Raw genomic sequence first — 26,059 nt, forward strand, 5'->3', positions numbered from 1 at the left:
GTTTTGTCTTTCGAACGAAAGCTTAATCATATTGCATGGTGATTTAGTTTTATATTAAAAGCAAAAAAATTTAAACAAGTTTATTATATATATAATTAGTAAGTATTTATCAGTGATTCAAACTCACAAATATTAATGAATATTACTAACATTTACAGAGATAGTTGACATGCTTCTTTTTCTAATCATCCATATATATATATATATATATATATATATATATATATATATATATATATATATATATATATATATATATATATATATATATATATATATATATATATATATATATATATATATATATATATATATATATATATATATATATATATATATAACTTTGTATCATATTAGGCTATAACATAATGTTTCTGAACTACCATATTCATTTTAGAGGATTTATGGATAAGTATTCCATTCCATTCCACATGCTTGATCTTTATCAAGAGACATTATTATTAATAAAGCTAGATTGTGTTACAAACCATCTCAGCAATGGAGAGTAGAAGAGAAAGGATTAACTAAAGCCACTCCTTCTCATTAACTAGTCACTGTAGTGGAAGTCGGAGATCATGAGATCATCCACAGGTAGTACTGTGGCCATCTTGTACTCATCATCTACCTTCCACAGTGACTCAGAGCAGTCCTCCCACATTGGACAGGGCAATGGAGGACATGCCAAACCGCTTTCTTCGGCGGTCAACCCACTGACCGAGTCCGCGGCAGCGATCTCATCCCATATCTCGTCCATGCTGTATACCTTCACCCCTTCACTCTGCACCACACCTTGTGCCGCTGCTGCTGGTGAACACGACGAGGAGGAGGAGGAGGAGGAGGAGGAGGAGGAGGACGACGACGACGACGGGGACGCGCTCGTCTTCCGCTCTTGCGCCTTCCTCCTCATATGCGTCCTCCAGTAGTTCTTGATCTCGTTGTCGGTGCGTCCCGGAAGGCACCGGGCAATCCGAGACCACCTGCGGATCGTACACTGTGTGTTCATATAGTTGGAGGAGGAAGAGTAGGGTTGGAGGCCAAACCTGTTGCCCCACTTGGCGTGGAGGTCGAGCACGAGGTGTTCTTCCTCGGGGGTCATGCGGCCGTGTATGAGGTCGGGGTGAAGGTAGTTGACCCAACGCAACCTGCAGCTCTTCCCTGTCCTGTTAAGACCTACAACACGAAGCCATGCATGCATGCAGGGTTAAGCACGGAACTCCCAAGCATCACACAGGTCCCCCGCCACAGCTCAAACCTGACACCTTGGCCAAGCAATCCCACCGACGCTCACCGAACAAGCGCACATAGCGTACCAGTAGCGAGTCCTCCTGCTCCGTCCACGGCCCCTTCCGTATCTCCTCCGCCTTGGGCGCCATAGCTAACCTCGCCCTTCTTCTCCCGTCGTCTTCCCCTGCTTTCACATATATAGACGGAGGTGATGTCATGGCTGATTCCTGCACTCGTCTGATTCCATGGCGGCAGCTCGTTAACCTCTAGTGGATAGTGGATGCTAATCCACTGCATGATTTTGGAGGCGCCTTTAGCTTGCTAATATATTTGTGGATCGTGGAAGCCACAAACTAGAGGCCAATCACCCAGCACCATCCTCATGTTGCAGTGCCGAGTGCTGACTAATATAGCCATTTCTCGACTCAGAAGAAGTTGGTTTCGCCCTATCATAATCGATGCCGTACCTGTTCTTTAGCTCCACTGTCCGCGTCAATCTTCGGAGCTCCACTCGAGGGACTTGCTACGTACATCAACTTCCATTGGCAGCCAGCAGCTGTAAGCTCGAGCTCGCCGGGTACGATGGTTGCACTGCGTTCATCTTGTTGAGCTCTCTGCAGACATCAACATCCCTAAATAAGATCGGAGGCCGCCGATCGCGTCAAACGACCGTACTGAATCGTGTCAACATCCCGGAGTTTTAGTGCGTGCACCGACTCGAAGGAAACGATAGAACTGGAGAGTGCCATGACAGCGAGGTTGACACGCTACCTAAACCGTAGTATATTCTGTGAACGCCAAAGCAATGGAACACTCGAGCCTCCAAAGATCCAAAAGATGAGGCGGCATGACGTGGAAGTCACCATTCCAATTAGATGTCGGACTTCCTTGTCTGCGTCCGGAGACATGGTACGCTCATCATCTAGAAGTCAGACCTCGATTCCACGTTCAGAAATGCCGATCCAGTCCATGAAATGCGTGCTTAACGCGACTGAGATGGGACGTATCGGCATCCCACGTTGATTATTGTACGGGAAATCACATAAACGTTGTGGTGTGGCTTTAGGGAAAAGGAAGAGCCGTCTGAGTTGCTGCAGATAAATATTCCGACGGGTTAATCGGTTTCTGAGAGAGCAAATAGATTGTCGGGGCGTGTGTTGGAAGGCACCGTTTGGAGGAGCACCGCAGAAGCACCTGACCGGACCGACCTCCCCGCCTTTGTCTCTTCGGTGGTGGCCGTGCCTTTAGGAACCCGGAAAAGGCATCGAATCCGCTGCTGCAATGTCGAAGAGGAAGGACGGCCGGACGAACGGAAGGAGGAGACTGGACTGTTGTGATTCTTGAAGGCCATCTCTCCATTCCCAGAATCATCTGTTTGTTTCTTTCTTATACACTGTTATTTTGGATTAGACTCATGTAGATAAATATTTATATTTATAATATATATTTTATTTTTTTTATCTCATTTTTATATAATTAAAGTATTTACTTTTTTAATTATATATATAATATTAATTTATATATTTTAATTAAATATATGATCCAACCAGTTGCATTGGTTGGACTATATCCAATTGGTCCATTCATCTAATCAATGATTAAGTGACACAAGGCAAAATAATAAGAAATCAACATATCAAATTTTAATAATAAAAACAGATATAAATTTCTTAGAAAAGTCCTTTTTTTTTCTCAAAGGTGCTTCATGTTTTTATTTTTATTTTCAAATTATCTACTATTTTAAATAATACTAAAAATACCTATTATCGTTTTCGATGATACTATTTCCATCCATTTCGGATATATTGTATGGATCGATCCATAAAGTGCACTAATCCAAGTGTATACCATAGATTGAGGGTGATTTAAAATATTTTTAAGTATAGGTATTCTTGTTATGATGAGTAAAATAATGCTAATTTGTGATTCTCATTTAGATGATTTTGTAATCATATATATCAAAATCGTAACGCATTTTGATTAGACTTATATTGTTCTTCAATAGTATTAAAAATTTTTTGTTAAAAAAGCTATTAAAAAGTACTATAAGCGAGATATATATATATATATATATATATATATATATATATATATATATATATTATACATTGCTTATAAATTATTATGACATCAAATTCTTAGACTTATAGTTAATTTGATTGTTTGTTAGGAGTTTATTTAGATAATTTATAGTGTTTTATAATATTTTTATTATTATAGTCAAAACAATGTAATGGATCGATTTTCGATTCTCGCTTGAATAATCAAACTATTGTGTAGACCATATCGATTGGACTATATAATTATACAGATCGATCCATTCACTAAGACTACTCCATCATCCACTTAGACTACTCCATCATGAAAGATATTATCGTATTATTTGAAATAAGATATTATTCGAGAAAAATAAAAAATGAGAGTAATTCGTCAGAGAGATTTTTCAGGAAAATCGCCCAAAAAAGAAACATACACTGTTCATTAAAATTTGATCCTCATTAATGTGAATGTTTATAGAATAATAACACAATGTGGAGAAATGAATCCATCAATTTGGGCCGGGCTCAAACTACCCATAAAAGCCCATTCGTTACGGTTCGGCTTCTTTTTCCGGCCCTATTCGGCCATTCCTTCTTTACCGAGCAAAGCTTCTGTGGTTTGCCGCGCCGCCGCCGCCCAATCTGTTTCGCCTTCGCCTTCCCTCTCGCTCGTGTGGCTATTCTCCTCCGATGGTCCTCTCGAACAAGAAGCTCAAGCAGAAGCTGAGAGACCTCCTCGCGGAGTCCCAGTCGAGCGCCACACAGAGCACCGCCCCGAGCGAGGACGTCAGCCAGGAGTTGCAGACCATTAAGAGTGTCTTAAGCTCCAAGTCCAAGAAGCGACCCAAGCGGCGGAAGAAGCCCTCCCATAGAGCCGAGGAGGGCGACGAAAACAACGATGCGGGCCCTCCACCCGGTGATTCGAATGAGCAGCAGAAGAGCAGGAAAAGGAAAAGAGATGGGGGTGGCGGTGGTGTCGCGGAGGAGTCCGTAGAGAACGGCCAAGAGGGGAGCGCAAGAAAGAAGAGAAAGGAAAGGAAGAAGGAGAGGCGGAAGAAGGACCAGGAGCATAACAAAGGCCACGGGGAGGAACGTGAGACCGCAGATGTGGACTGCGGCGAGAAAGGGACAGCGGAGGCGAGCAACCTCGAGCAGAGGTGCGATCGAACACCCTCATTCTAAATCCGATCTTTGCTTTGAAAAGATTTGTTCTTGATGTGATAGCCCTAAAGCTGTTCGATTCGGTGCTCCTACTAAGTTTGGTTGTCTATTAAGCAGTGGACATAATGCGAAGAAGGTTTATGTTGGTGGCATACCCTATTACTCGTCTGAGGATGATATCAGGAGCTTCTTTGAGGGTTGTGGTACTGTGACCGAGATGGACTGCATGACATTTCCTGAGAGCGGAAAGTTCAGGGGCATCGCCATCCTCACTTTCAAGGTCGGCTTAAACCCTAACTTTTCAATATTGGATTTGCTAAAATGACTGGATATATTTGTTCTAAGTCGATTTATTTCAGTTTGCATGGTCTAAGTCAACTAGTTTCTGATATATGTGCCTTTTCTCCTGAATTGATATTAAATTTGTATCCTGATTTCTGCCAATTTATCTGATATGTAACAGAACGATGATTCTTGTTAGCCATGAGATGCATGGTCAACTTGTACTGGTTCTGCACTTTGTATCGGGCTTCTTTGTGTTGCACATATTGGACTATGTTTGTCATATTTGTGGAAAAAATATGTAGGTCATTGTTCAATAGTTTTAGGTGTCCAATGATTGCTAGTAAATGCATTCTCTGCACTGGTTTTATAACTTAACAAAACGTTCTTGCTTCTACAATCTGATTTGAACTGCTAAGACAACTAAGCTGAATTACATCGGACTTTTTGTATTGGTTCTGCAATTTGTATCGGGCTGCATTTTGTTGCACTATTGGACTTTGTGTCTTATATTTGTGTTGTGTGTTCTTTATAATATGGTGGTTTATGGAAAATATCATTGTGTCTTCTATCATGCAGGTCGTTATTCAATAGTTTCAGGTGTACAAAAGTGATAGCAGATGTGTTTGTACTTCGGTTATAACTTTGCAAAACTTTCTTGCATCTTTAAGTTGACTTCAATTGTTAGACAACCATGCTGAATTATATATTTTGTTATCCAACATATGTTAGCATGAGAAAGATGCATCGAATGAATATTGTCAAGATGCTAGCTCCTCTACTTTTGGAGTATTTGATGATTATTGGATCCTCTTTTTGTCCTTGCCATGGAAAATAAGTACATAGAAGTTATGTGCCCATTGGAATGTTTTCATGGTAAATCATGCCCATAGAAGTGACATTGTCAACAGAAACTTGCACATAGATCACTGTAGCAAGGTTGGACGAGAAAAAAAAAAACGTGGAATCTGCTGAGTATTCCATTGCTTTTGTAAATAAGTAATCTTTAGTTGTGTTTCATTGTTTACATCTTTCAAGCCATACATACCAGGGAAAGTTTGCCTTTAGCATGTATATCTTTTTAAAGCTACCATTATCATTTTAACCACTCTGTCACGAACGATCTTCGCGCACTCGCAACAACTTCGTTCTACGAATCGTTCGTCGCTTTTGCATACTTTTACAGAGACATGGCAGCCTGTTTTGCCTTGGTTTTGTGTGTTTTTACTTGTAAAAATACATGTTTGAATAGGTTGCAGCGTTACAGTGCGACCGCTCACCGCGCCGGGCCAAAAAGCCCCAAAATGACTCCATTTTCGCGTGTCACGGGCTGCTTTTTGCAGCCTGTTGCAGTGCCCAAAACATCAGCCATCTCAGCACCCTGGAACCCCCCAGGTGGCACAGGGCTGCATAGGGCTTCGATATATTGTCGGGCGTTGAAAAATCTTCATAAGTTCGCACGTTAACTTGATGGGAAGCTTGCTTTCGCGCCCGACACCCATTGAGTAGTTGTTTGTGTACTTACAACTGTTCGTTCTACCTTCTAAGGTCCTTGTTTTCTCCTTCCTCTCTTTTCTCTCTTGCACTCAAGGTGTTTGCTGAATTGCTTGTAAAGCTTCCCTCTTCGCGAGACGTCGGGACTTGTCCGTCTCTCGTTTTCAATCTAATTAACTTTCTGTTTTACAGGTCATTCGGGACCTGTACGAGGTTGCAACTAGGCTGAGCCTTTGTAGACGTATATGTCTCAAGGGCACCTCATGACTTAGGCAATCCCAACTAAGTCCGAGGTGTTGGCGCAAGGGTGTTTCGCGACTTAGGAAACTTCAGCTAAGTTCGTGACTTTACCGCAAAGGTGCCTCACGACTTAGGTAATTCCAGCTAAGTTCGTGACATTGTGGTATCGGAGCGAGCAAGCAAGCAATTCGAGCGAGCAGCAAAGCAACTTCGTAATCTCGTCATGGCCAAGCATCGTGGCGAATCGAGCAAAAGGCGGGGCAAGCCGGACCTTTACCCCAAGCAGTCGCAGGTTGTTTGTAAGTGCAAACTCGATCTCATGTCATTGGAGTCGCTTTGGAGGATCGTGACAACGAACATGATGAGCGAGAAATTGGCTATTCTCCGCAAGCGGAGGAGGCGCAATCTGGAGCGCCAACCGGGAAGAAGAGCCATAAGGAGAGACTCACAGCGGCGGAAACCCGCTTGGATGTTCTTGAAGCGAGCTTGGAGGAACTCTACCAAGGCCAACGAAGGCTTCTTGGGGTAAAGAGCTCACAAGAAGAAGCTGAATCCCGAATCATTAAGGTTGAGGCCCTAGTTGATCGACTGATGGACAATACTAAAGACTCACTTCTAGAGTGAAAGCACTCACAAGGGCACTAAATGCGGGAGGGAGCAACACCCGCTTTGAATTGTCACAAAACTTAAGGGCACCCGAGTCGCATTATTATGGAGGTGCCAGAGATGCTAAAGAGCTTGAGAATTTCCTGTTCGACATGGAAAAATACTTTCAAGCTACAAGACCTAATTCTGAAGAAACCAAAGTTTTGATAGCTACCATGTATTTGAATGAGGATGCAAAACTTTGATGGCGAACCCGTTGGGAGGAGATCCAACAAGGTCAGTGTCGGATGAACATATGGGAGGACTTAAAGCGGGAGTTGAGAACTTAGTTTCTACCTGAGAACACAGAGTTCGTCGTAAGGAGGAAACTAAGACAACTCTGCCAAAGTACTTTTATTCGAGATTACGTGAAGCAATTTTCTGCACTAATGTTGGACATACAGGATATGTCCGAGAAGGATAAGTTGTTCAGCTTCATTGATGGTTTGAAGCCTTGGGCTCAACAAGAACTGCATTAAAGGAATGTCACCGATGTGATCGAGGCAATTGCTGTTGTAGAAAGGCTCACCGACTTTGTTACCTTTGAGGGCCCGGGAAAAAGGAAACAATCTTCAGGAAATTACCTCCCAAAATATTCTCGAGGGAAGGAGCCCGGGGGCGAATAAAGGAAGAAGAGTTCTCATAAAGGGCTAAGCTCAAAAGGCAAGGCCCCAAAACCTGGTGGATGCTTCTTGTGCGAAGGGTCGCACATGGTGAGAGAGTGCACACAGAAACAAGCACTTAATGCCTTAACAACTTTTATCCATCCTCCAAAATTGGACAAGGGTAAGATTGTCGCTCTTAGTTCGAGTAGTTCAAAATCCAACAGCGACGATGAGGAGTCGCAAGGACCCCGGATGGGAGTAATGCGTTTGTTGAACGCTATGCGGGGTCAAGTGGGGGAGAACATGAAGACAAGGCCACAAAAAGCAGGAAGCAGCGAGCTGATGTACGTAGACATTAAGCTCAATGGCCAAACGACTCGTGCGATGGTGGACACGGGTGTTACCCACAACTTTATTGCCGACCGAGAAGCAAAGCGACTTGGGCTGATCTTGGATAAGAACCCAAGTCGAATGAAGGTGGTGAACTCGGAGGCCAAGCAAATCTCCGGGTTGGTAAAGGGAGTTCCCATTAAGATCAGAACATGGAGCGGGAGCACCAACATGATGGCAGTGCCATTGGACGACTTCCAAGTGATTCTTGGAATGGAGTTCATGCACGCGGCGAAGTTGGTGCCAATCCGTTCCTAAACTCCCTATGTATGATGGGAGGTGACGACCCTTGTGTGGTTCCCTTGGAGAGGAACCAGGAAATCCCAACAGATATCAGCATTATAACTGAAGAATGGGGTATAAAAAGGCGAATTAACATTCGTGACTGCTATGAAGCTAGAGCCACTCGACGAGGAGGCTATTCATGAACCTGTTGTGGTGGCTAACGTTCTGAAGGAGTTCATAGACGTTATGCCACTCGAGTTACCGAAGACTCTGCCGCCACGCAGAAGCGTTGATTATCATATCGAGCTGGAGCCAAGAGTGAAGCCTCCAGTGAGACCACCATACCGCATGCCCCCTCTAGAGTTGGCAGAGCTCAGAAAGTAGTTAGGTGAACTACTAAGCGGTGGTCTCATCCGGAGTTCCAAAGCACCTTTCGGAGCTCTAGTTTTCTTCCAAAAGAAACAAGATGGGAGCCTTCGACTATGCGTCGATTATCGAGCCCTCAACAAAGTGACGGTGAAGAATAAGTATCCCATCCCGCTCATTGCGAACTTGTTCGACTAATTGGGCAAAGCAAAGTATTTCTCCAAACTCAACCTTCGGTTGGGGTTCTGGCAGGTGCGCATTGTTGAAGGCGACGAAGCGAAGAGTACCTGCATGACCAAGTACGCAGCATTTAAGTTCTTGGTGATGCCTTTCGACTTAACCAACGCTCCGGCCACGTTCTGCAGTCTTATGAACCAGCTATTCAAAGAGTATTTGGTTAAGTTTGTGGTTGTCTACTTGGACGATATCGTCGTCTATAGTTAAACGCTCGAGGAGCATGTCGAGCACTTTCGGACAATCTTTAAGGTTCTTAGGGAGAATACTTTGTTTGTGAAAAGGGAGAAGTGCTACTTTGCTCAAATTGAGATCTTATTCTTAGGGCATCGAATCGTATGGATAAATCAAAGGTGCAAGCTGTTGCGGAATGACAAACTCTAAAGAAGGTGTCAGAGCTAAGATCCTTCCTTGGTTTTGTCAACTACCATCGGTGCTTAATAGCAGGGTATTCGAAGCGCGCAACTCCACTAATGGAGTTGCTGAAGGAGCAGCCTTGGAGATGGTCTGACAAACGTGAAGCGGCATTCCAAGATCTAAAAGCTACTGTGTTGGAAGAACCGATGCTCAAATTGTCGGACTACGGGGAGTCCATACAGATGCTTCAGACTTCGTTATTGGGGGAGTACTCATGCAGGAGGGTTATCTGATGGCCTACGAGAGCCGCAAGCTCAATGAGATCGAACAGCGGTATTCGGTGCACGAGAAGGAGATGACATCGGTGGTCCACTGTTTGCGAGTTTGGCGGTACTACATTCTTGGATCACGATTTGTGCTGAGGAAAGACAACATCGCTTTGAGCTATTTCTAAACTCAAAAGAAACTCTCCCCAAAGCAAACATGATGGCAGGACTTCCTGGCTGAGTTTAATATGACAATGGAGTACAAGCTCGGAAAAGCAAATGTCGTGACCGATGCATTGAGCCAAAAAGTGGAGCAAATGAATGCCATACAGTTGGAGGGCAGAGGCCAAGCAAGTCAGTTGCACTCCAACTTCCTTTCCAGGATCAGGTATGGATTGTACGGTGATCCCCAAGTAGTAACCCTGATGCAACTCATTAAAGAAGGCAAGACACGACGATTTTAGGTCCAGGAGGGATTTATTTACACAAAAGGGAATAGGGTTTATATTCCTCGAGTGGACAATTTGAGGCGTGAACTCTTAAGAGAGTGTCATGATTCCCTTTGGGTTGGACATCCAGGTATTCACAGAACCTTGGCTCTCGTGGAGAGGGCCTTCTACTTGCTGAAGATAGGGACTGATGTAGAGGAATATGTTCGAACGTGTCTCACTTGCCAACAAGACAAGGTGGAGCAGCGGAAGCCGTTAGGACTTTTGGGGCAGTTGCCCATACCAGAAAGGTTGTGAGAGAGCATTTCCTTGGACTTCATATCAAGCTTGTCGACAGTAGTGGGACTCAGATCAATACTTGTGGTGGTCTATCAATTTTCACAGTATGCAACTTTCATTGCTGCAACCCTACACTGTTCAGTAGAGGAGGTGGCTAAGTTGATGATAAAGAATGTGATGAAGTATTGGGGAGTCCCGCACAATATCATCAGTGATCGAGATTGCTCAATTCCTGATTCTGGACTGAGCTATTTAAATTGTTGGGGTCTAAGGTATATTTCTCCACAAGCCTCCACCCTCAAACGGATGACCAAACTGAAAGGATAAATTCGCTCCTTGAGCACTACCTTCGGCCCTACGTAAGTGCCAACCAACGAGAATGGGTGAAGCTGTCGGACATTGCTCAATTCTCCTATAACTTGCAGCGGAGCTTTGCGTCCAACAAGAGCTCATTCGAGATCATTACAGGACAATTACCGTCGACTCCTCACACCTTGGTTATCGGGTATATTGGGAGTAGTTCGTCAGCATATCACTTTGCAAAAGAATGACATCGAAATGCAGATATTGCGCAGGCTTTCTTGGAAAAGACTGCCAAAAAGATGAAGAAGTAGGCCGACTTGGGAAGGTGACCGTAGGAGTTCAAAGTTGGTGATTTGGTGTTGGTGAAACTCCAACCAGCATCACTCCAATTCTTTAGGAACAAAGTACACAAAGGATTGGTGCGCAAGTATGAAGGGCCCTTCCTAATTATCAGTAGGGTGGGCAATGTTTCATATAGGTTGTAGCTGCCGGCGTGGCTCAAAATTCACAATGTTTTTCACGCCAGCAACTTAAAAGCCTACCACTCAGATTCGCAAGATGCTTCCCGAAGTATTCCAACTCGGCTACCCCCCAGTAGAGCCTCATACGAGAAGCGAGTTAAAACAATTCTCACGGATCGCAAGATAAAGCTACCTAATGGAGCTGAGCAGACCGAGTACTTGGTGAAGTGGCGAAAGCTTCCTCGAACTGAAGCCAGTTGGGAGCCCGAAGACACCCTACGACATGAAGAAGCAATCATCAACAACTACCCACAAGCGTCGACGAGGGCGTCGACAGCTTAAGTGGGGGAGAATGTCACGAACGGTCGTCGCGCATTCGCAACAACTTCGTTCAACGAACCGTTTGTCGCTTTTGCATGCTTATATAGAGACATGACAGCCTGTTTTGTCTTGGTTTTGTGTGTATTTTCTTGTAAAAATACATGTTCGAATAGGTTGCAACATTATAGTGCGACTGCTCATCGCGTCGGGCCAAAAAGCCCCAAAATGGCTCTGTTTTCACGTGTCACGGGCTGCAGAATGTAGCCCATTGCAACGCCCAAAACATCAGCCATCTCAACACCCTGGAACCCTCCGGGTGGCACAGGGCTGGATGGGGCTTCGGTATATTGTCGGGTGTTGAAAAATCTTCACAAGTTCGCACGTTAACTTGACGGGAACTTGCCTTCGTGCCCGGCACCGGGTGAGCAGTTGTTTGTGGACTTGTAACTGTTCGTTCTACCTTCTAGAGTTCTTGTTTTCTCCTTCATCTCTTTTCTCTCTTGCACTCAAGGTGCTTGCTGAATTGCTTGTAAAGCTTCCCTCTTTATGAGATGTCGGGACTTGTCCGTCGCTCGTTTTCAATCTAATTAACCTTTTGTTTTACAGGTTCTTCGGGACCTGTACGAGGTTGCAACTAGACTGAACCTTTGCGGACGCATATGTCGCAAGGGAGCCTCGTGACTTAGGCAATCCCAGCTAAGTCCGAGGTGTTGGCTCAAAGGTGCTTCACGGCTTAGGCAACTTCAGCTAAGTTCGTGACTTTACCGCAAGGGTGCATCGCGACTTAGGCAATTCTAGCTAAGTCCATGACAACTCGGGGCCCTGTTTCTACTTAGTTTTTTTTATTACTTTGAATTGCCTCAATTAGAATCTTTAGAAGTCAAATTAATGGCAAGGTGAAAATTGTCTGATAGTATTTCACTGGGAGAATGTATGGTCAGTGGGATGCTTTACAAGTGTTTTAGATTTTGCGTAAAAGCTGAACTTTTTACTGGTATTTGAAATTTGTATAAACATGTAGAGGGCATACATGCAGATTTTGTGACTATTTGGAGGCATGTGCATCAATCAAAAGTTTTCAGATATGTATATGCAAAAACTAAAAGTTCTATTTGGGCGATGTTTCTTTTTTGTTCAATAGTTGTACAAAGCTTGCTGGTGTGACAAGGTTACTTCTTGCTTTGTCAGATTTATGCTTTCATTGCCTATATGAATCTTACTGATGGAATGCCTCCAAGGATTCATCTAGTGTTCTTTTTGGGTTAGCCTCAATGTTATACTGACTTGGATGCATTGTTCCGCCTATTGTTTGCATGGTAGCCATTTGAGTTAAATTGTGGTTGATATAAAATCCACGTCTGCACTGATACATTTGTGAGATGTACACATGTTAACATGCTCATTCACTGACAAAAGATTCTCATTGGTAACTGCTGCTCCTTTTCAGACCGAAGCTGCCGCAAAAAGGGCTCTAGCTCTTGATGGTGCTGATATGTAAGAACTTTTCCTGCAGTCATCATTGTTCTGTTCTCTCTCTCTTGCAATTTCTAACTATGCTTTCAATAAAATTCAGGGGTGGATTTTATTTAAAGATACAACCTTACAAGTCCAATCGTTTTCATAAATCAGAGTTTGCTCCCGAAATTGTTGAAGGCTATAATAGAATTTACATAGGGAACCTTGCATGGGATATAACAGAAGATGACTTGAGAAAGCTCTTCTCTGATTGCAAAGTCACATCCATCCGATTTGGTACAGATAAGGCCACAGGCGATTTTAAAGGCTATGCACATGTTGACTTTGCTGATAATGCCTCCTTGACTGTCGCATTAAAGCTTGATCAGAAGGTTGTCTGTGAGAGGCCTGTTAGAATCAGATGTGCAGTTCCAAAGAAGGAAGTTGAATCAAAGTCAAGCTCAAAGCCTATCCTCAAGAAAGATAAGGATAGCAAGACTGCTGGAAGTACAAAAAAGAAACGACGAACATGCTATGTATGTGGTGTTCCTGGCCATCTGTCTTCTTCTTGCCCAAAGAAAAGTGCATCTGCAGGCGTTGAGGAATAAGTGATGGATAAGTAGATCCATTAATCACCATTTTTGTGAATGCTAGTTTGGACTTGTGCACTGAATTGCTCTGCAGAGGTTTTCTGATTTGAGGTAAATATTCCTGTAGGATGTGTTTACCAGAATGTTGTCAGCACCAGAAGCTCATTGCTATAGTTTCACATTCAGCTAACTTGCTTCCAGCCATAGCAGAAGAGCTACCAAAAAATGTTCAGTACAAAAAGGTTCAACTTGTCAAAGCTGTCCACTGTACGTTTACTACTTGCAACTGAAATGATCTATTTAGATTACTTGATTGCAAACACAACTCTTTAACAGTGTCTCCTCGGAGACTGGAATCGAGGAAGAGGAACATGCCAATCTAGGTGAGTTGACTTTTTGGATAAGTGTATCCAGCTGACCATCCTAGCAGAGTTGGTGAGATAAATTACCTTCGCAAATGTTTATTACCTTTGCAAATGTTTTCCATATTGTTTTCCCTTCTCTCCTTTTACTTGTTTTGCAAGATAGATGTCTGATGATTGGTAACAAAAATTTTAGAGGTTTTCCTTTCATTTTCACTGTGGAAATAACATATTTGTCCCTATATCCATTCAAATATTTGGATCATTCATATGCTACTCTCATTAATCATCAAGTAATGCATTCGTGTACATACACGATATACCATCGTTCCCTACCTTCTTTATTAGTGGAGGAAATCTATGGGACCCACACAAATCCATTCGTGGGACCACGATAGTTCTGATTACAAGACGGGTAGCTCAGAGTCCAATACATGGCGGTTAGGTGAAATATCTGTTGAGCATCACGTACTGCAAAGCGCCCATCAACGCGAACCACGTCCGCCGATTTCACTTGGCCAATGAGATCCGCAGGAACACCACATCCGAACTCTTTATTAGCTTGCAGACGCTCGTCGTTGCTATCTCTCTCCGCTCTCCCCTCTCTCGCTTCATCCCTTGCCCACTACGCCGTCCTGCGCCAAGGCTTTCTGCCTTCGCATCGATCCGTCCTTGCTGGCAATGGCCGCCGTCGCCGCCGAGGTCTGCGTCAAGGCTGCCGTCGGCGCTCCCGACGCCCTCGGCGACTGTAAACCCTCCTCCTCTCTTTCTCAATCCCTCTCTTGATGCGCTTTCGACCTCCATATCTCGTCATTGATCTCTTGTTGGGTTGCATTTGATGTGTCAAAAAGGTCCCTTTAGTCAGAGAGTTCTTCTGACGCTGGAGGAGAAGAAGATTCCCTACGATACGAAGCTGATCGACGTCAGCAACAAGCCGGATTGGTGAATTATTTGGTCTTCTGCCTGAAAGTTGGGTCTCTAACTTGTGTTCTTGAAGTAAATGGGGTTGCTTATCCTTGATCTTGTCTTAGGTTCTTGGCAATCAGCCCCGAGGGAAAGGTCCCAGTGTATAAGCTGGACGATGGTAAATGGGCTCCCGAATCGGATGTGATCACCCAAATTTTGGAGGAGAAATTTCCGAACCCATCGCTTGTCGCTCCGCAGGGGTACTCATCAGTGTAAGCCTGAAGCTGCATTTTTTATTTGTCATCTTATACTGAAGATGTAATAGGTCCTTCAGGAAATGGATGTGGAAAGGCACATTTGTGCTTTGAGGGCCTTCCGATGGTTTTTGATTCAAAACCCTAGGTTTTCCATTGCTTTTGTTGGAAACCTCCTGCCATAAGGAAGGGGACTCTGCCTGCTTTTGACACCTTGCTACTTAATTTGCAGAACAAACAATAGTTGTAGCATCTTCACTATATTGTCATTGATATCCTTTAGGATACGATTTGTGGGAAGTGCTGTCGGATGACAAAACAGTACCAAGTACTATTAAAATACAAATGAATGGGCCTTGTTTCAAATCTACTGGTCGGTTTGTTCGGTTCTATGCAGATTTTAGCTGATTTGGATTGGAAGCACTTTTGACGTTTTAGCGAAGGATTTATAGAGACCATAGAATGGACAAAGAGTAATAAAAGGAAGAGAGAAAAGGGGCAAATTTTAGTCTGGAAGACAAGCACAGAATTCTTCATTTGCAACTGCCTGCCATACAACTTTGTAGGGAACCCTAGTCAGATGACAATGGAAGGAGTAGTTGGATAATTGGTTTATATGGATACTACACCGCTGAGTTCAACAAAAATAAATTTGATGGGAACTTACTAGAAAGTATTTTCATTTCTTTCATTTGAAAGATGAGTCCCCTCAAACCGATAAGCCTTTTTACGATGTGTTTGTATTAATTTCATTCTGTTGTTTTCATGTACAAAATTATGCTAGTGGTTTGAAACACCTTTTATTATGGTGTGTGCGACAACAGATTTGTGATTTTGTCTCGCTAGTTGTTTCATAATGTAGGTTCTTTTAGTATCAATGCTGGTTAATTTTTGTTTACAAATTTCATTCATGGGATCAAAAATATTTTCTTCTTTCATAAAGTTCTTGAAAAGCAAGGATGCCAATGATGGGTTGGAACAGGCTCTGGTTGATGAGCTACATGGATTGGATGAGCATCTGAAACAGCATGTGAGTGTAATGAAGCCTCAATGTTTTCTAGGTTTCTACATATCTACGTGCATGTACAATGAAAATTTTCAATCCAGTTTGTTGAATTGAAGTTGGTTCTTCCTGGGAGATGTATTTCCACATTTAAAACTCATTCAATTATATTGTTCTCTAATTCTTCAAATCATGGTTAATATCTTTTGTTGGCAGGGCCCATATGTCAATGGCGAGAACAAATCTGCTGTGGACTTGAGCTTGGCACCTAAGTTGTTCCATCTCAAAATTGTGCTTGATCATTTCAAAGGATGGAAGGTTCCAGAGAATCTTACCTAAGTTCATGCTTACATTAAGGTACATTTAAGGTGTTCCTTTTGCAGTTTCAAATATGATATTTTCTGCATATACTGTTGTGCTAAAGCAGAAGGTAACCATTTCAGGTTAGGATTCATCTTGTGTGGTTCACTTCTCCGATATTTTTCATTTAATCTGTCAATTTACATCCCATTTTAAGCTATTCTATCTTCTACACTGGATTATAGAATCTTAACCTTTGTGTCTCTCTTATTCAGCATCTTTATAGATTGAATTTCCAGTGTGACTAAGCCAGCATATTAGTGTTCTAGAGTAGTCTAGCAATTTTTGTGAGATCAACATTTCAAAGGATTTACACGGAACTGCAAGGCCTTTGTGTTTGTTGCTTTGGAGTCTACCAGTGGATTAGTTGCTTTGGTTTTCTCACCTCCTTGATTGGAAAATAGTTTTCTGAAGTATCGTCTATAATAAATTAGTATTCACGGAGATCAGCATGCTATGTACAATAATTATGTCAAGTTGGTCGCAGATGTACGGGAACCTTATAGTTTCATTTCTGAAGATTGCAGCAGCGTAACTTGATTATTTAACCACGTGCTTGCAAGTTATTTAGAATTCTGTAGAGCATTTTGTGTTTGAAATTTAGGCCTTGCTAACATTGTCATGGTATTTGAATTTCAAATCCATGACCAGCCCAGTTGTTTTGTTTTATTTAAATGCACATGAAACTCTATTTTGTTTATCCCTATCAGCGGAAGCATTACTCACCACAACTTGGAATAGAAAATATCATAGTACCATTCATCTATCCAGTACATATCAGAACATGGTAGTGCCAACTCTGTACAAATCATGCTGAGACACATTTTTCTTTTGGTCATTTCTGATTGCTGGATGACAAAAAAGATTCATGGTTCATCGCTCAGATCACTCAGCCTTCATGTGATCCACTGACATGGAAAATTGATGATACATTAGGTTGGTTGCAAAGCAAGAAAGCTTAGGTGAACGATAACATGATTAGGACGGGCTCCTTTAAGGGGTTATAATCACCTACAACTGCTGTTTGATCTCTGGACAATAAGATGGAACTTATTTATCTTGTTAACACTGTTGATGAGACATCAGAAGCTCGTCTTATCCATTGATTGTGGTAATGACATCTCTGCAGCTGCTCTTCAACCGGGAGTCGTTTGTGAAGACGAAGCCTGCAAAGGATGAGTACGTGATTGCTGGATGGGCACCAAAAGTTAATGCTTGATCTGTGTAGTTTTTAGCAGGAATATGGTTGAATTGCTTTAATTAGTGTGTCGAATCTGTAATGCGCTTAACGTCCTTTCAACTGCTGCTATTAACTCTTGGGAAAACGCATGTTATATTAGCACAATGATAAGGCCATCTGCTGCGATTGAGGTATGTATGATAGCATTCATAACCCTTCCCTTTATTGGATTTGGACAACGGAGATGGATGAGGCTTTAATAAATTGGATGGTGGGATTTGAGGGGAAGGCAAGCGGATGGCTACAGATTATCTCTTATAGGCAAACCTTTTTAGCATTTTGGTATCTAGACCTCAAAAATTTAAGGTGGAATCATAATAGTTATAAAAGTAAAACTTTTAACTTTATTTATTCTTAGTTTTATCGATAGAAGTATAAAAATAATAGATAAAAAGATAATTTTAATATTTTAGTTAATGTTTTTATGATGGTAGATGGTAGTGTCTTTAGGGGTCATATGGGTCATTATTATTGGATGAGAGAGAGCGATGGTGAGAGGTGAGATAGAGGGAGAGGAGGAAGACGATAACGTATATGTCTATGTTTTACATTTGTGTTGGTGTCGTTCGATAACGGTACCAATGGTGATGCAGAGTGACATTGCTTTGCATTTGTGTCGACGTCGCTCAGATACAGAGCAGTATCGTTTTACATTTGTATTGGTACCGATGCAGATGTCGAGTGATGTCGCTCTTCCCTATAACATTGTTAGCATTGACGTAGATGCAAAATGGTATCGCTATGCATATGCATTAGCATCGATACAAATTTTGAGTGGTCCATTTGTTGCTTTACATTTGTGTTGACATTGATGCAGTTACCTAGCGGTTACCTAGCGACATCGATGCAGATGCAGAGCGTCAGCATCTTCATCGTCCTCTTCCTCCTCTCCCTTTGTCTTACATTTCATCATCGTTCTCTCTTCTCATCCATAATAATCACATGTGGCTCTCAGCGGTGTCATCATTTGTCACTATCAAAATCATAGCCGAGGTATTAAAATTATCGTTTTGATCATCGTTTTCATGTTTTCATTGATAAAATTGATAATAAATGAAGTTATATATTTTATTTTCATTATTATAGAGATTTTAATATAAATTTGTTATGTCTAGCGATTAAAATATTGAGGAGATATAATTATAAGGGATAATATATAATTAGTTCGCCAAAGAAGTTGATGATCGAATATCATCTATTTCAAGTCTATCATAATGTATGTCCACCATAAAAAAAAAAAAAAAAACAGCATCATATCCCGATTAGCTTACCGAACACGCAAGTGTATAATTTATATCCTTTATATAGCATGGACAAAAAAAACAGCGTCATCCGATTAGCTTGCCGAACACTCTAGTATATAATTTATATCCTTTATATAGCATAATACTGACCGAAGCAATTTGACATATTATAATCCGTCGCTTTTTAGCTCCATATCACCTACTGATTCGAAACAAATACATGAATGTGTGTATGCATGTGTACGATTGAATAAAGTCAACCATTCAATTCTTTGTTGGAATCTAATCGTTGGGTGTGATATGACTATGTTGTCCTCTCGGCCTTGAATTGTGTTAGATTTGAGAGGTCTGACCGAAGACCACGTAAAGGTTCATTGATCTGCTACGCTCAACTGTCTTCCCCACGATGGTGTGCCATTGGATCACGATTAGCTCAAGCGGGGGGCAAATGTAGGATGAGCAGACCGTGGAATTTGTCTCTGTTGCTCGGGATTCGATGTTCGACGCGGCCACGCCATTGTTGATGGCGCCCGATCGCGTAAACCTTACTCGGAAGATGGGACCCACATGGCCCAGATCTATCCTCCGATAAATGGTCAGGTAGTCCTTGGGGTAATCGATCCCTCCACAGGCGGCACAAAAGTGAAACGCTCGCCCGCTTTCGGAAAGCTAAAACACGAACCCACGCGGAAGGGGTCGAGAGACGCGTGTCATCACACAATTCGCGTTTGTTGCGTCAGCAAGGGCCCCGCACGCTCCTCACCCACTACTTCCCCTCGCCTTCCTCGACGACGACACCAACTGCTCGAAACGCTGGGTCCCAGTTGGAGATCCAGTACCCAACTTCCACGTCTGCAAACGACGTTAGAAGACGCCGTTAGCTCTCCGTTTGGACACGGCCGCCAAACCAAGACCTCATCTCGTTTCGGTTGGGAAGAAGGCGACCTCCTTCCCGGTGATCGCCTCTTTGACCGGAAGACGTGTCTCTCCTCTTCCCCCTCTCTCTTCCCTTCCCTTGGGGATTACCGCGACTTAGTTAGTATTCCCAGTATACCCTAAACAAATCATATATCACATGTAGGTCCCTCGAAAGGACTTTGTTGTAAGAATCGCATTCGATTCGGATTTCATAAACGTCCTCAGACATTTATATAATGATGGATTTTGGGCTTCCGAAGGGGTAGATGTGAAATTTTGGTTAAGCTTATGCTTCTTTGTGTAATTTACGCAGTACGACTCCCGTCTACAAAAGGTCCGAAAGACCAAAGACTTCCTTGCGTACACCGGACTTTCCCTTCCTTTTGTCCGTTCATTCCTCTCTGCTAAACATCTCTCCGCCTCCCGTACGCATTCCTTCGCTGCTCTGCTTTCGTTCATTTGGCTTCTGGTCCTCTCTTTTTTTGGTTTCTGATGGCGTTCCCTTGTTTTCGTGTAGGTAGAAAAGAGGGCATGTGTAGCGGCCACCGGAAGCTCTCCCCGCCTTCGGCCAGCGGAGAGGCGAAGCAGCCCTCGTCAGAGACGGCGGCGTTGCTCCTCGAGATCGCCGCCTCCGACGACCTCGCCGCCTTCAAGCGGGCGGTGGAGGACGAGGGCCACCCGTTCGATGTTGCCGCCCACTGGTACGGCCGATCCCCTAGCCGGGGCATGGGCTACCAGCAACGCACGCCGCTTATGATCGCGGCGCTCTACGGAAGCACCGGCGTGATGGGCTACCTCCTCTCCGCCCGGCCCGCCGAGGCCGCCCGCCGCGCCGCCTCCGATGGCGTCACCGCGCTCCATTGTGCCGCCGCTGGTGGCTCCCCCGCCTCTCTTGAGGCCGTGAAGCTCTTGATCGGTGCCGATGCGGACGTCGTTGACGCCCTCGACGCGAGTGGCAACCGCCCCGGGGACGTCGTCGCGCGGCAATCATTGAGCACCGTCGCCAAATCCCTCGGAGTGATCCTGAAAGCTCCTCCTTTCCCCGGGCTTTCGTCACCGGGCAAAGAAGAGCAACCGAAACAAGGGGAGAAGAAGGAATATCCACCGGATTCGACGCTTCCGGACATCAACACCGGGATCTACGGCACCGACGAGTTCCGCATGTATACCTTCAAGATCAAGCCGTGCTCTCGCGCCTACTCCCATGACTGGACGGAGTGCCCCTTCGTCCACCCCGGCGAGAACGCCCGGCGCCGAGACCCAAGGAAGTTCTCCTACAGCTGCGTGCCGTGCCTCGAGTTCCGGAAAGGTTCTTGCCGGAATGGCGACGCCTGCGAATACGCCCATGGCGTGTTCGAGAGTTGGCTCCACCCGGCGCAGTACCGGACTCGGCTCTGCAAGGATGAGACATGCTGCAACCGCCGGGTCTGCTTCTTTGCCCACAAGCCGGAGGAGCTGCGGACGGTGAACCCCTCTGCGGCATCAGTTGCGGGAACGTTGTTGTCCTCTCCAAGATCGTCGTCTCCGGCTCTTTCCTCTTTGGACATGGCGATGGCCTTGACGCTGATGCAGCAGCCAGGCTCGCCGATGTCCCCTACGGCTTCGTCGGGTTTAGGGGCTGCAGCGGCGTGGATGAATCAAGCGGGCGGCTTGATGACACCTCCGGCCTTGCAGCTGCCGAGCAGCAGACTCAAGGCGTCACTGAATGCCAGAGAGTTGGATTTCGACCTCGAGCTGCTCGGACTGGAAGGCTATCAGCAGAAACTTGTGGATGGAATCACAAGAACAGCCTCGCCGCGGGCCAACCGGGGAGCAAACACCTTAGTTGCCGCCGCGGCGGCCGCTCGAGCTCCAGAATACACTGACTTGTTGGGGTCTGTGGATCCATCACTGCTGACCCAGTTGCAGGGGCTCTCTATGAGGAAGACGGGGGGAGCTCAGTTCCAATCCCCCTCTGGAATCCAGATGCACCAGCCTCAATTGCTGTCTGGATACGGAGGCAACCAGTGTTCCTCCCCTCCTGTGAGCTCGACATCCTCGTTCGGGCTCGACCATTCGATGGCGAAGGCCATCATGAATTCCAGGGCTTCCGCGTTCGCTATGCGCAGTCAAAGCTTCTGCGATCGTGGGGCGACCGCAGGCCGCCAATCCATGCTCTCGGCCATGACAACCGCCGCTGCCGTGGCCGCTACGCCATCGCTGCTGTCCGACTGGAGCTCACCAGACGGCAAATTGGAATGGGGCATTCAGGGAGAGGAGCTGAACAAGCTGAGGAAATCCGCATCCTTCGCCCTCCGTAGCAACCATGCCACCTTTGGAGGGGTAGTAGCTTCGGGGCCGAACGAGCCGGATGTGTCCTGGGTGCGGTCTCTGGTGAAGGATGGGCTTGGCGCGGCCGAGCATCAGAACGCGGACATGTTCTCTCCATGGGCGGAGGAGAAGATACTGGCGTAGAAGATGCCATTTCTTTTGGTTCTTTGCTTCTTTACATTCTTTGGAATCCATTAAATATAGCAGTAGTATGCACAATAAGAGTGCAAGTTCTTTCATTCATCAAGCAGATGGATTTATAGACGCAACATGTTTTGTATATGAACAAGAAGAAGCATTCTCTTTGACTCCTTTGCTCACTCGTAATCTAAGGTTTTATGAACTGGAAGTGTAGTCCACATATGTCATCGTGTAAAGCTGCTGCACGACATATATGGTTGGCTAGATTTGTTCTATGGAGAAACATACTTCAGTGCTGGCCGAGTAGATTTGCGCTGTATGGTGCTTTGCTAGCTCAACATCTTTTGTCACTGTTCTCAATGGCCTTCTCAGTGGGCACCACCCAACACTAGATGCTCTATTATTGTTGGTATGGGCATTTATTCAAACACCTTGCGTGCATGTCCACAAACTTTCGTTGGTAAAGGTCGATAGAGACACCGAAACAAAAAAAAGGCAGAGGTGATATTAGAGAGAGAGAGATAGCAGAATACCACTTTATTCTTCCTTTCTCTTGCTGGGGTTGATGCTGCAGAACAAATTCCAGTGTGCAGACCTTTTAGCCCCTCGAACGTACACCATTCTCCATTCAAGGCAATTTGAGGTGATAGAACCCATCACACTCCATTTCCTGGTCTGTGGATCACAGCATAAAGATCTTGTTGCATTTATGTTCAACAATATTGGACCATATCCTTTTAATCAAGAGAAAAAAAGATGGGCCACATGAAGCACATAAAAGAAAGGATTTGTATCACATCAAAAAGTTGGTGAAGGTGATGTTTCTTCTACCATATGTCAGCCATCATCCTCACTGGAAATGTTACATTATGATGCATTGTGATGCAAGATTTCAAAAGCATGTTAATCAACAGACAAATGCTCTAGAGATTCTGCAGTTTCCCATTACTGTCATAATGAACCTAGAAAATAAAAATCACCATAACTCTTAGAAGCAAAGAAAACTGCATTTTTACCTATAAAAATTAAATGTTAGCTGTGCTGATGACATCTTTGTCGCAATATGAACTGATATGAATGCATGCTTAGTTATGTGGGATCGCATGATTAACTGGCAGAGACCTCTCTTCCTTTCGCCCGAGGAGAGAAAATATGCGTCTCGAGAGGAATCCATGAGCAAAAATCCAGCTTTGCTGAATGTGCAGGTTTCATCGACCATGTATTATGGTATTAGCAGTCTGATGGATTTCATTGGGACGACATCAGTGTCTGTGCCACTTTGCTTCTGAAGCACCATTCAATCGAGGATCAGTCTGATAGTAGACGACGTCTCCAATGTCACTAACAAAATGATCACATCCCAAGCTTCTCATTAGGACTCCAAATAGGTGAAATGGCAAAGGTCCAGATTTTACTGGTTCCCTGTAGTATTTTCCGAGAATTGGTTTTGCCGCCTCAGTCTGATGCAAAAGAGCAAAGATTTATAAGCAAGTCCTGTCGGATAAGTCCATGTAAATGTCTATGCGAGCAAAACTAAGGAGAAAATTAAATAGCACCGACCGCCTCCACTAAATGGTAATGTGGTATCTGCGGGAAGAGGTGATGTATCACATGAGTCCCAATATCATGGTGGATATTGTTAAGCCATCCATAATCTCGATCTAGTGTTGTCAATCCTCCTCGAAGATAACTCCATTCCTAGAACATATAATTAAAAATGATTAGCATATTATACACATCATTCTTGATCAAGAACAACCAAGATTCCGTCTCCATTATCTATCTAGCTTTGAGTAAAAGAGAGTGCTTTATATCGAATGAATGATCGGCGATATGGATCTTCTTCAGCGGCATAGCTCTGCTGAAAAGTAAATTCTTTATGTATAACAATAAAAGTTTAAGTTTGACATGATTAAAGAGAAAAATAGGAAACTTGTTCTAGGCTTCTAGTTCTAGCACACAGAAATGCATCACAAAGCAATTTCATTAGCGAAATTAAAGTTCTGATATCTTGGAGACTACAAACTTGTTCTAGCCAAAAGTGATGCATGCAATTTTCCCGAGTACAACAACAACTTCATACCTTTCCACGGAACCAAGGAAGTTTCTCCTCATGTCCATGATGATGCAAGTATGTCACCAGATCCAGCCACATGACGAAAATCTGCAATTCAGCATCGGTACCATTCAAATCATCCAAAAAACTTAACTTCCAGATATATATGTAAACGTACAAGAAAAACCTACCCAATATGGAATCCCATAAAGCTTAAGCATCTGAATAGGACCCATCAAATAGGTTAACCCTGCAAGTATCACCACCATCGTTGCGCAGCAGACCGTTGATGTAATCACATCCTTCTTCTCATTAGGGACAAATAAATCACTGCTAGGATGAAAATGTGAGCCAGATTTCCCTGGACTCCTTCTCCACTGTCAAGAGTTATAGATTAAGATTGAAGTCAATTTAGGTCCAAGATACTCAGTAGGCCACACTACAAGAGTCTGCGTGGCCGCTCACCAGGTAGAAGGGGTAAGCAAACATAGGGAATGGCAATGTGAAGCGAAGCTTTCGAGTTACAGCATTCAAACTCCTATATAACTTCTCAGACAACTGCAATGGGACCACGATAAAGAAAGCCCATCATCCGAATCCTTCAAGGGAAAACAACAAGCAATCTCTAGAACAAGGAGTGAGCTACCAACCGGATGCCATGACTCATCGTTTTCGACATGCCCATGGTTCTGGTGATGCGTCCTGTGGCTAATTCTCCTGCAAGGCTCAACGCATTGTTCGTGTTAGACACCAGCATATACAATGTTTGACCCATCCAGGTTCAGAAAGCTTAGATTGGAGGATAGGAACCTACCATCCATGGTATGGCACGAGAATGGAGGAATGGAGTAAATGCCCAACCACGCTGTTAAGCTTTCGGTCGTTCGAAAAGCTCCCATGGCCACTACAAAGGATCGAAGCTTCGTTAGCAACCCAACAAGCTAAAGAACTCGAAATTTACAGAGGGTAAACGAGTAATGGTTGAATCTGGAGTTTGGTATTTATTCCATACCAATCATGCCCGAGAACGAAGAGGGCCCAGAACATGGTCCCCTGAGCTATCCAATAGAGCGGCCACATTATCCAGTTATTGAGATATGCTGCCGCCACCGCGAGACCAAAGACGACCACCACGTCGCGCACCACGTAGCTCATCGATCGCCACGGGTCCTTGACCCAGCAATGCCTGGGTATGGCCTCTCGGATCTCCGCCAACCCGAACGGCGGTGGCGTTCCTGGGTCGAACGCTTCCTCCTTCACGCCACTCCCCATCGCGGAACCCTCCTCCAAGGGCGCCACCTGCAACGGCGCGCTCACCCTGAGCGCCCAGTCCCTGCGGCCGGCGAGACCGACAGAGCAACAGAGACAAGAGGTGGAAGAGGGAAGACGGGTCCTCCGCAGAGGCTTAAGGCTAGCGGCAGGCGGGATGCCGGATCTGGGGCGAGGCAAGGCGGCGGGGAGAAGCCTGACGCCACAGCCCTGGAAAAGAACCCAACTCGCCATTGCAAAAATGGCTCCTTTCCGCTGTTAACCGTCCCCTTCTCCCGCAATAGCTGATCGTTTCCTCCTCCCTCGCCTCTTCTTCCAGTTGTGGTTCCGTCGCAGCAATGGTTAGTAGAGGTGGATTTGAGATTGAAGGAATCAATTACAGAGAAGAGAGAACAGATCAAAGATCGCCCCACAAATCCAAAAAGGGAAGATTAGAGTGGGAGCTACGGGGTCAGGGAGAGGCGTCAGATACAGAGAACAAGCGGCGAAGAGCGTACATATATATATATAAGGGAGAGACCGCGAACGGTGTTTGAACCTTGGACGGGATCCGGCACTTGCGGAACACCGTCCCTCCCACGTGCCTTACCTGCGTCATCGACGTGGATCC

At 44.4% G+C, this 26,059-nt stretch overlaps 4 protein-coding genes and 1 pseudogene across 9 annotated transcripts; 3 read left to right on the plus strand and 2 right to left on the minus strand.

The window, feature by feature from the left end:
- Positions 1-447: 447 nt before the first annotated feature.
- LOC135585220 (transcription factor MYB59-like) lies at positions 448-2,130 on the minus strand. Of its 4 annotated transcripts, XM_065174272.1 has the most exons (4): positions 1,692-1,957; positions 1,311-1,515; positions 1,041-1,170; positions 448-977 (listed from the first exon to the last, which is right to left on the minus strand). In XM_065174272.1, the coding sequence occupies exons 1-4, from the start codon at positions 1,755-1,757 to the stop codon at positions 548-550; spliced, it is 831 nt and encodes a 276-aa protein (XP_065030344.1). In that variant the 5' UTR covers positions 1,758-1,957; the 3' UTR covers positions 448-547. The 4 variants fall into 4 exon arrangements, with proteins under 4 accessions (XP_065030344.1, XP_065030343.1, XP_065030346.1 ...); XM_065174271.1 differs by having other exon boundaries at positions 448-1,170; positions 1,692-2,130; XM_065174274.1 differs by having other exon boundaries at positions 448-1,170; positions 1,253-1,408; positions 1,692-2,123.
- A 1,720-nt stretch (positions 2,131-3,850) lies between these two features.
- Positions 3,851-13,897, plus strand: LOC135652157 (phragmoplastin interacting protein 1-like). Of its 2 annotated transcripts, XR_010502078.1 has the most exons (5): positions 3,851-4,420; positions 4,542-4,704; positions 12,789-12,835; positions 12,915-13,628; positions 13,723-13,897. XR_010502078.1 is itself a non-coding variant. In XM_065172907.1 (4 exons), exons 1-4 carry the CDS (start codon positions 3,954-3,956, stop codon positions 13,402-13,404), a joined length of 1,167 nt encoding a protein of 388 aa, XP_065028979.1. In that variant the 5' UTR covers positions 3,851-3,953; the 3' UTR covers positions 13,405-13,711. The 2 variants fall into 2 exon arrangements, 1 of the variants encoding a protein (XP_065028979.1); XM_065172907.1 differs by lacking the exon at positions 13,723-13,897 and having other exon boundaries at positions 12,915-13,711.
- Positions 13,898-14,010: 113 nt separating this feature from the next.
- Positions 14,011-17,809, plus strand: LOC135652158 (probable glutathione S-transferase DHAR1, cytosolic; annotated as a pseudogene).
- A 2,131-nt stretch (positions 17,810-19,940) lies between these two features.
- On the minus strand, positions 19,941-25,941 carry LOC135585225 (omega-3 fatty acid desaturase, chloroplastic-like). 2 transcript variants are annotated; one of them, XR_010502397.1, is made up of 9 exons: positions 25,193-25,941; positions 24,995-25,084; positions 24,831-24,897; positions 24,646-24,738; positions 24,372-24,557; positions 24,208-24,288; positions 23,685-23,822; positions 23,141-23,584; positions 19,941-22,799 (listed from the first exon to the last, which is right to left on the minus strand). XR_010502397.1 is itself a non-coding variant. In XM_065175251.1 (8 exons), exons 1-8 carry the CDS (start codon positions 25,681-25,683, stop codon positions 23,387-23,389), a joined length of 1,344 nt encoding a protein of 447 aa, XP_065031323.1. In that variant the 5' UTR covers positions 25,684-25,941; the 3' UTR covers positions 22,894-23,386. The 2 variants fall into 2 exon arrangements, 1 of the variants encoding a protein (XP_065031323.1); XM_065175251.1 differs by lacking the exon at positions 19,941-22,799 and having other exon boundaries at positions 22,894-23,584.
- On the plus strand, positions 20,205-22,291 carry LOC135653356 (zinc finger CCCH domain-containing protein 33-like). The gene has a single exon (XM_065175250.1). It carries the CDS (start codon positions 20,205-20,207, stop codon positions 22,125-22,127), a length of 1,923 nt encoding a protein of 640 aa, XP_065031322.1. The 3' UTR covers positions 22,128-22,291.
- Positions 25,942-26,059: the final 118 nt, after the last annotated feature.

This window comes from Musa acuminata, chromosome BXJ3-11 (genome assembly GCF_036884655.1).
Source record: "Musa acuminata AAA Group cultivar baxijiao chromosome BXJ3-11, Cavendish_Baxijiao_AAA, whole genome shotgun sequence".
Classification (NCBI taxonomy): Eukaryota; Viridiplantae; Streptophyta; class Magnoliopsida; order Zingiberales; family Musaceae; genus Musa; species Musa acuminata.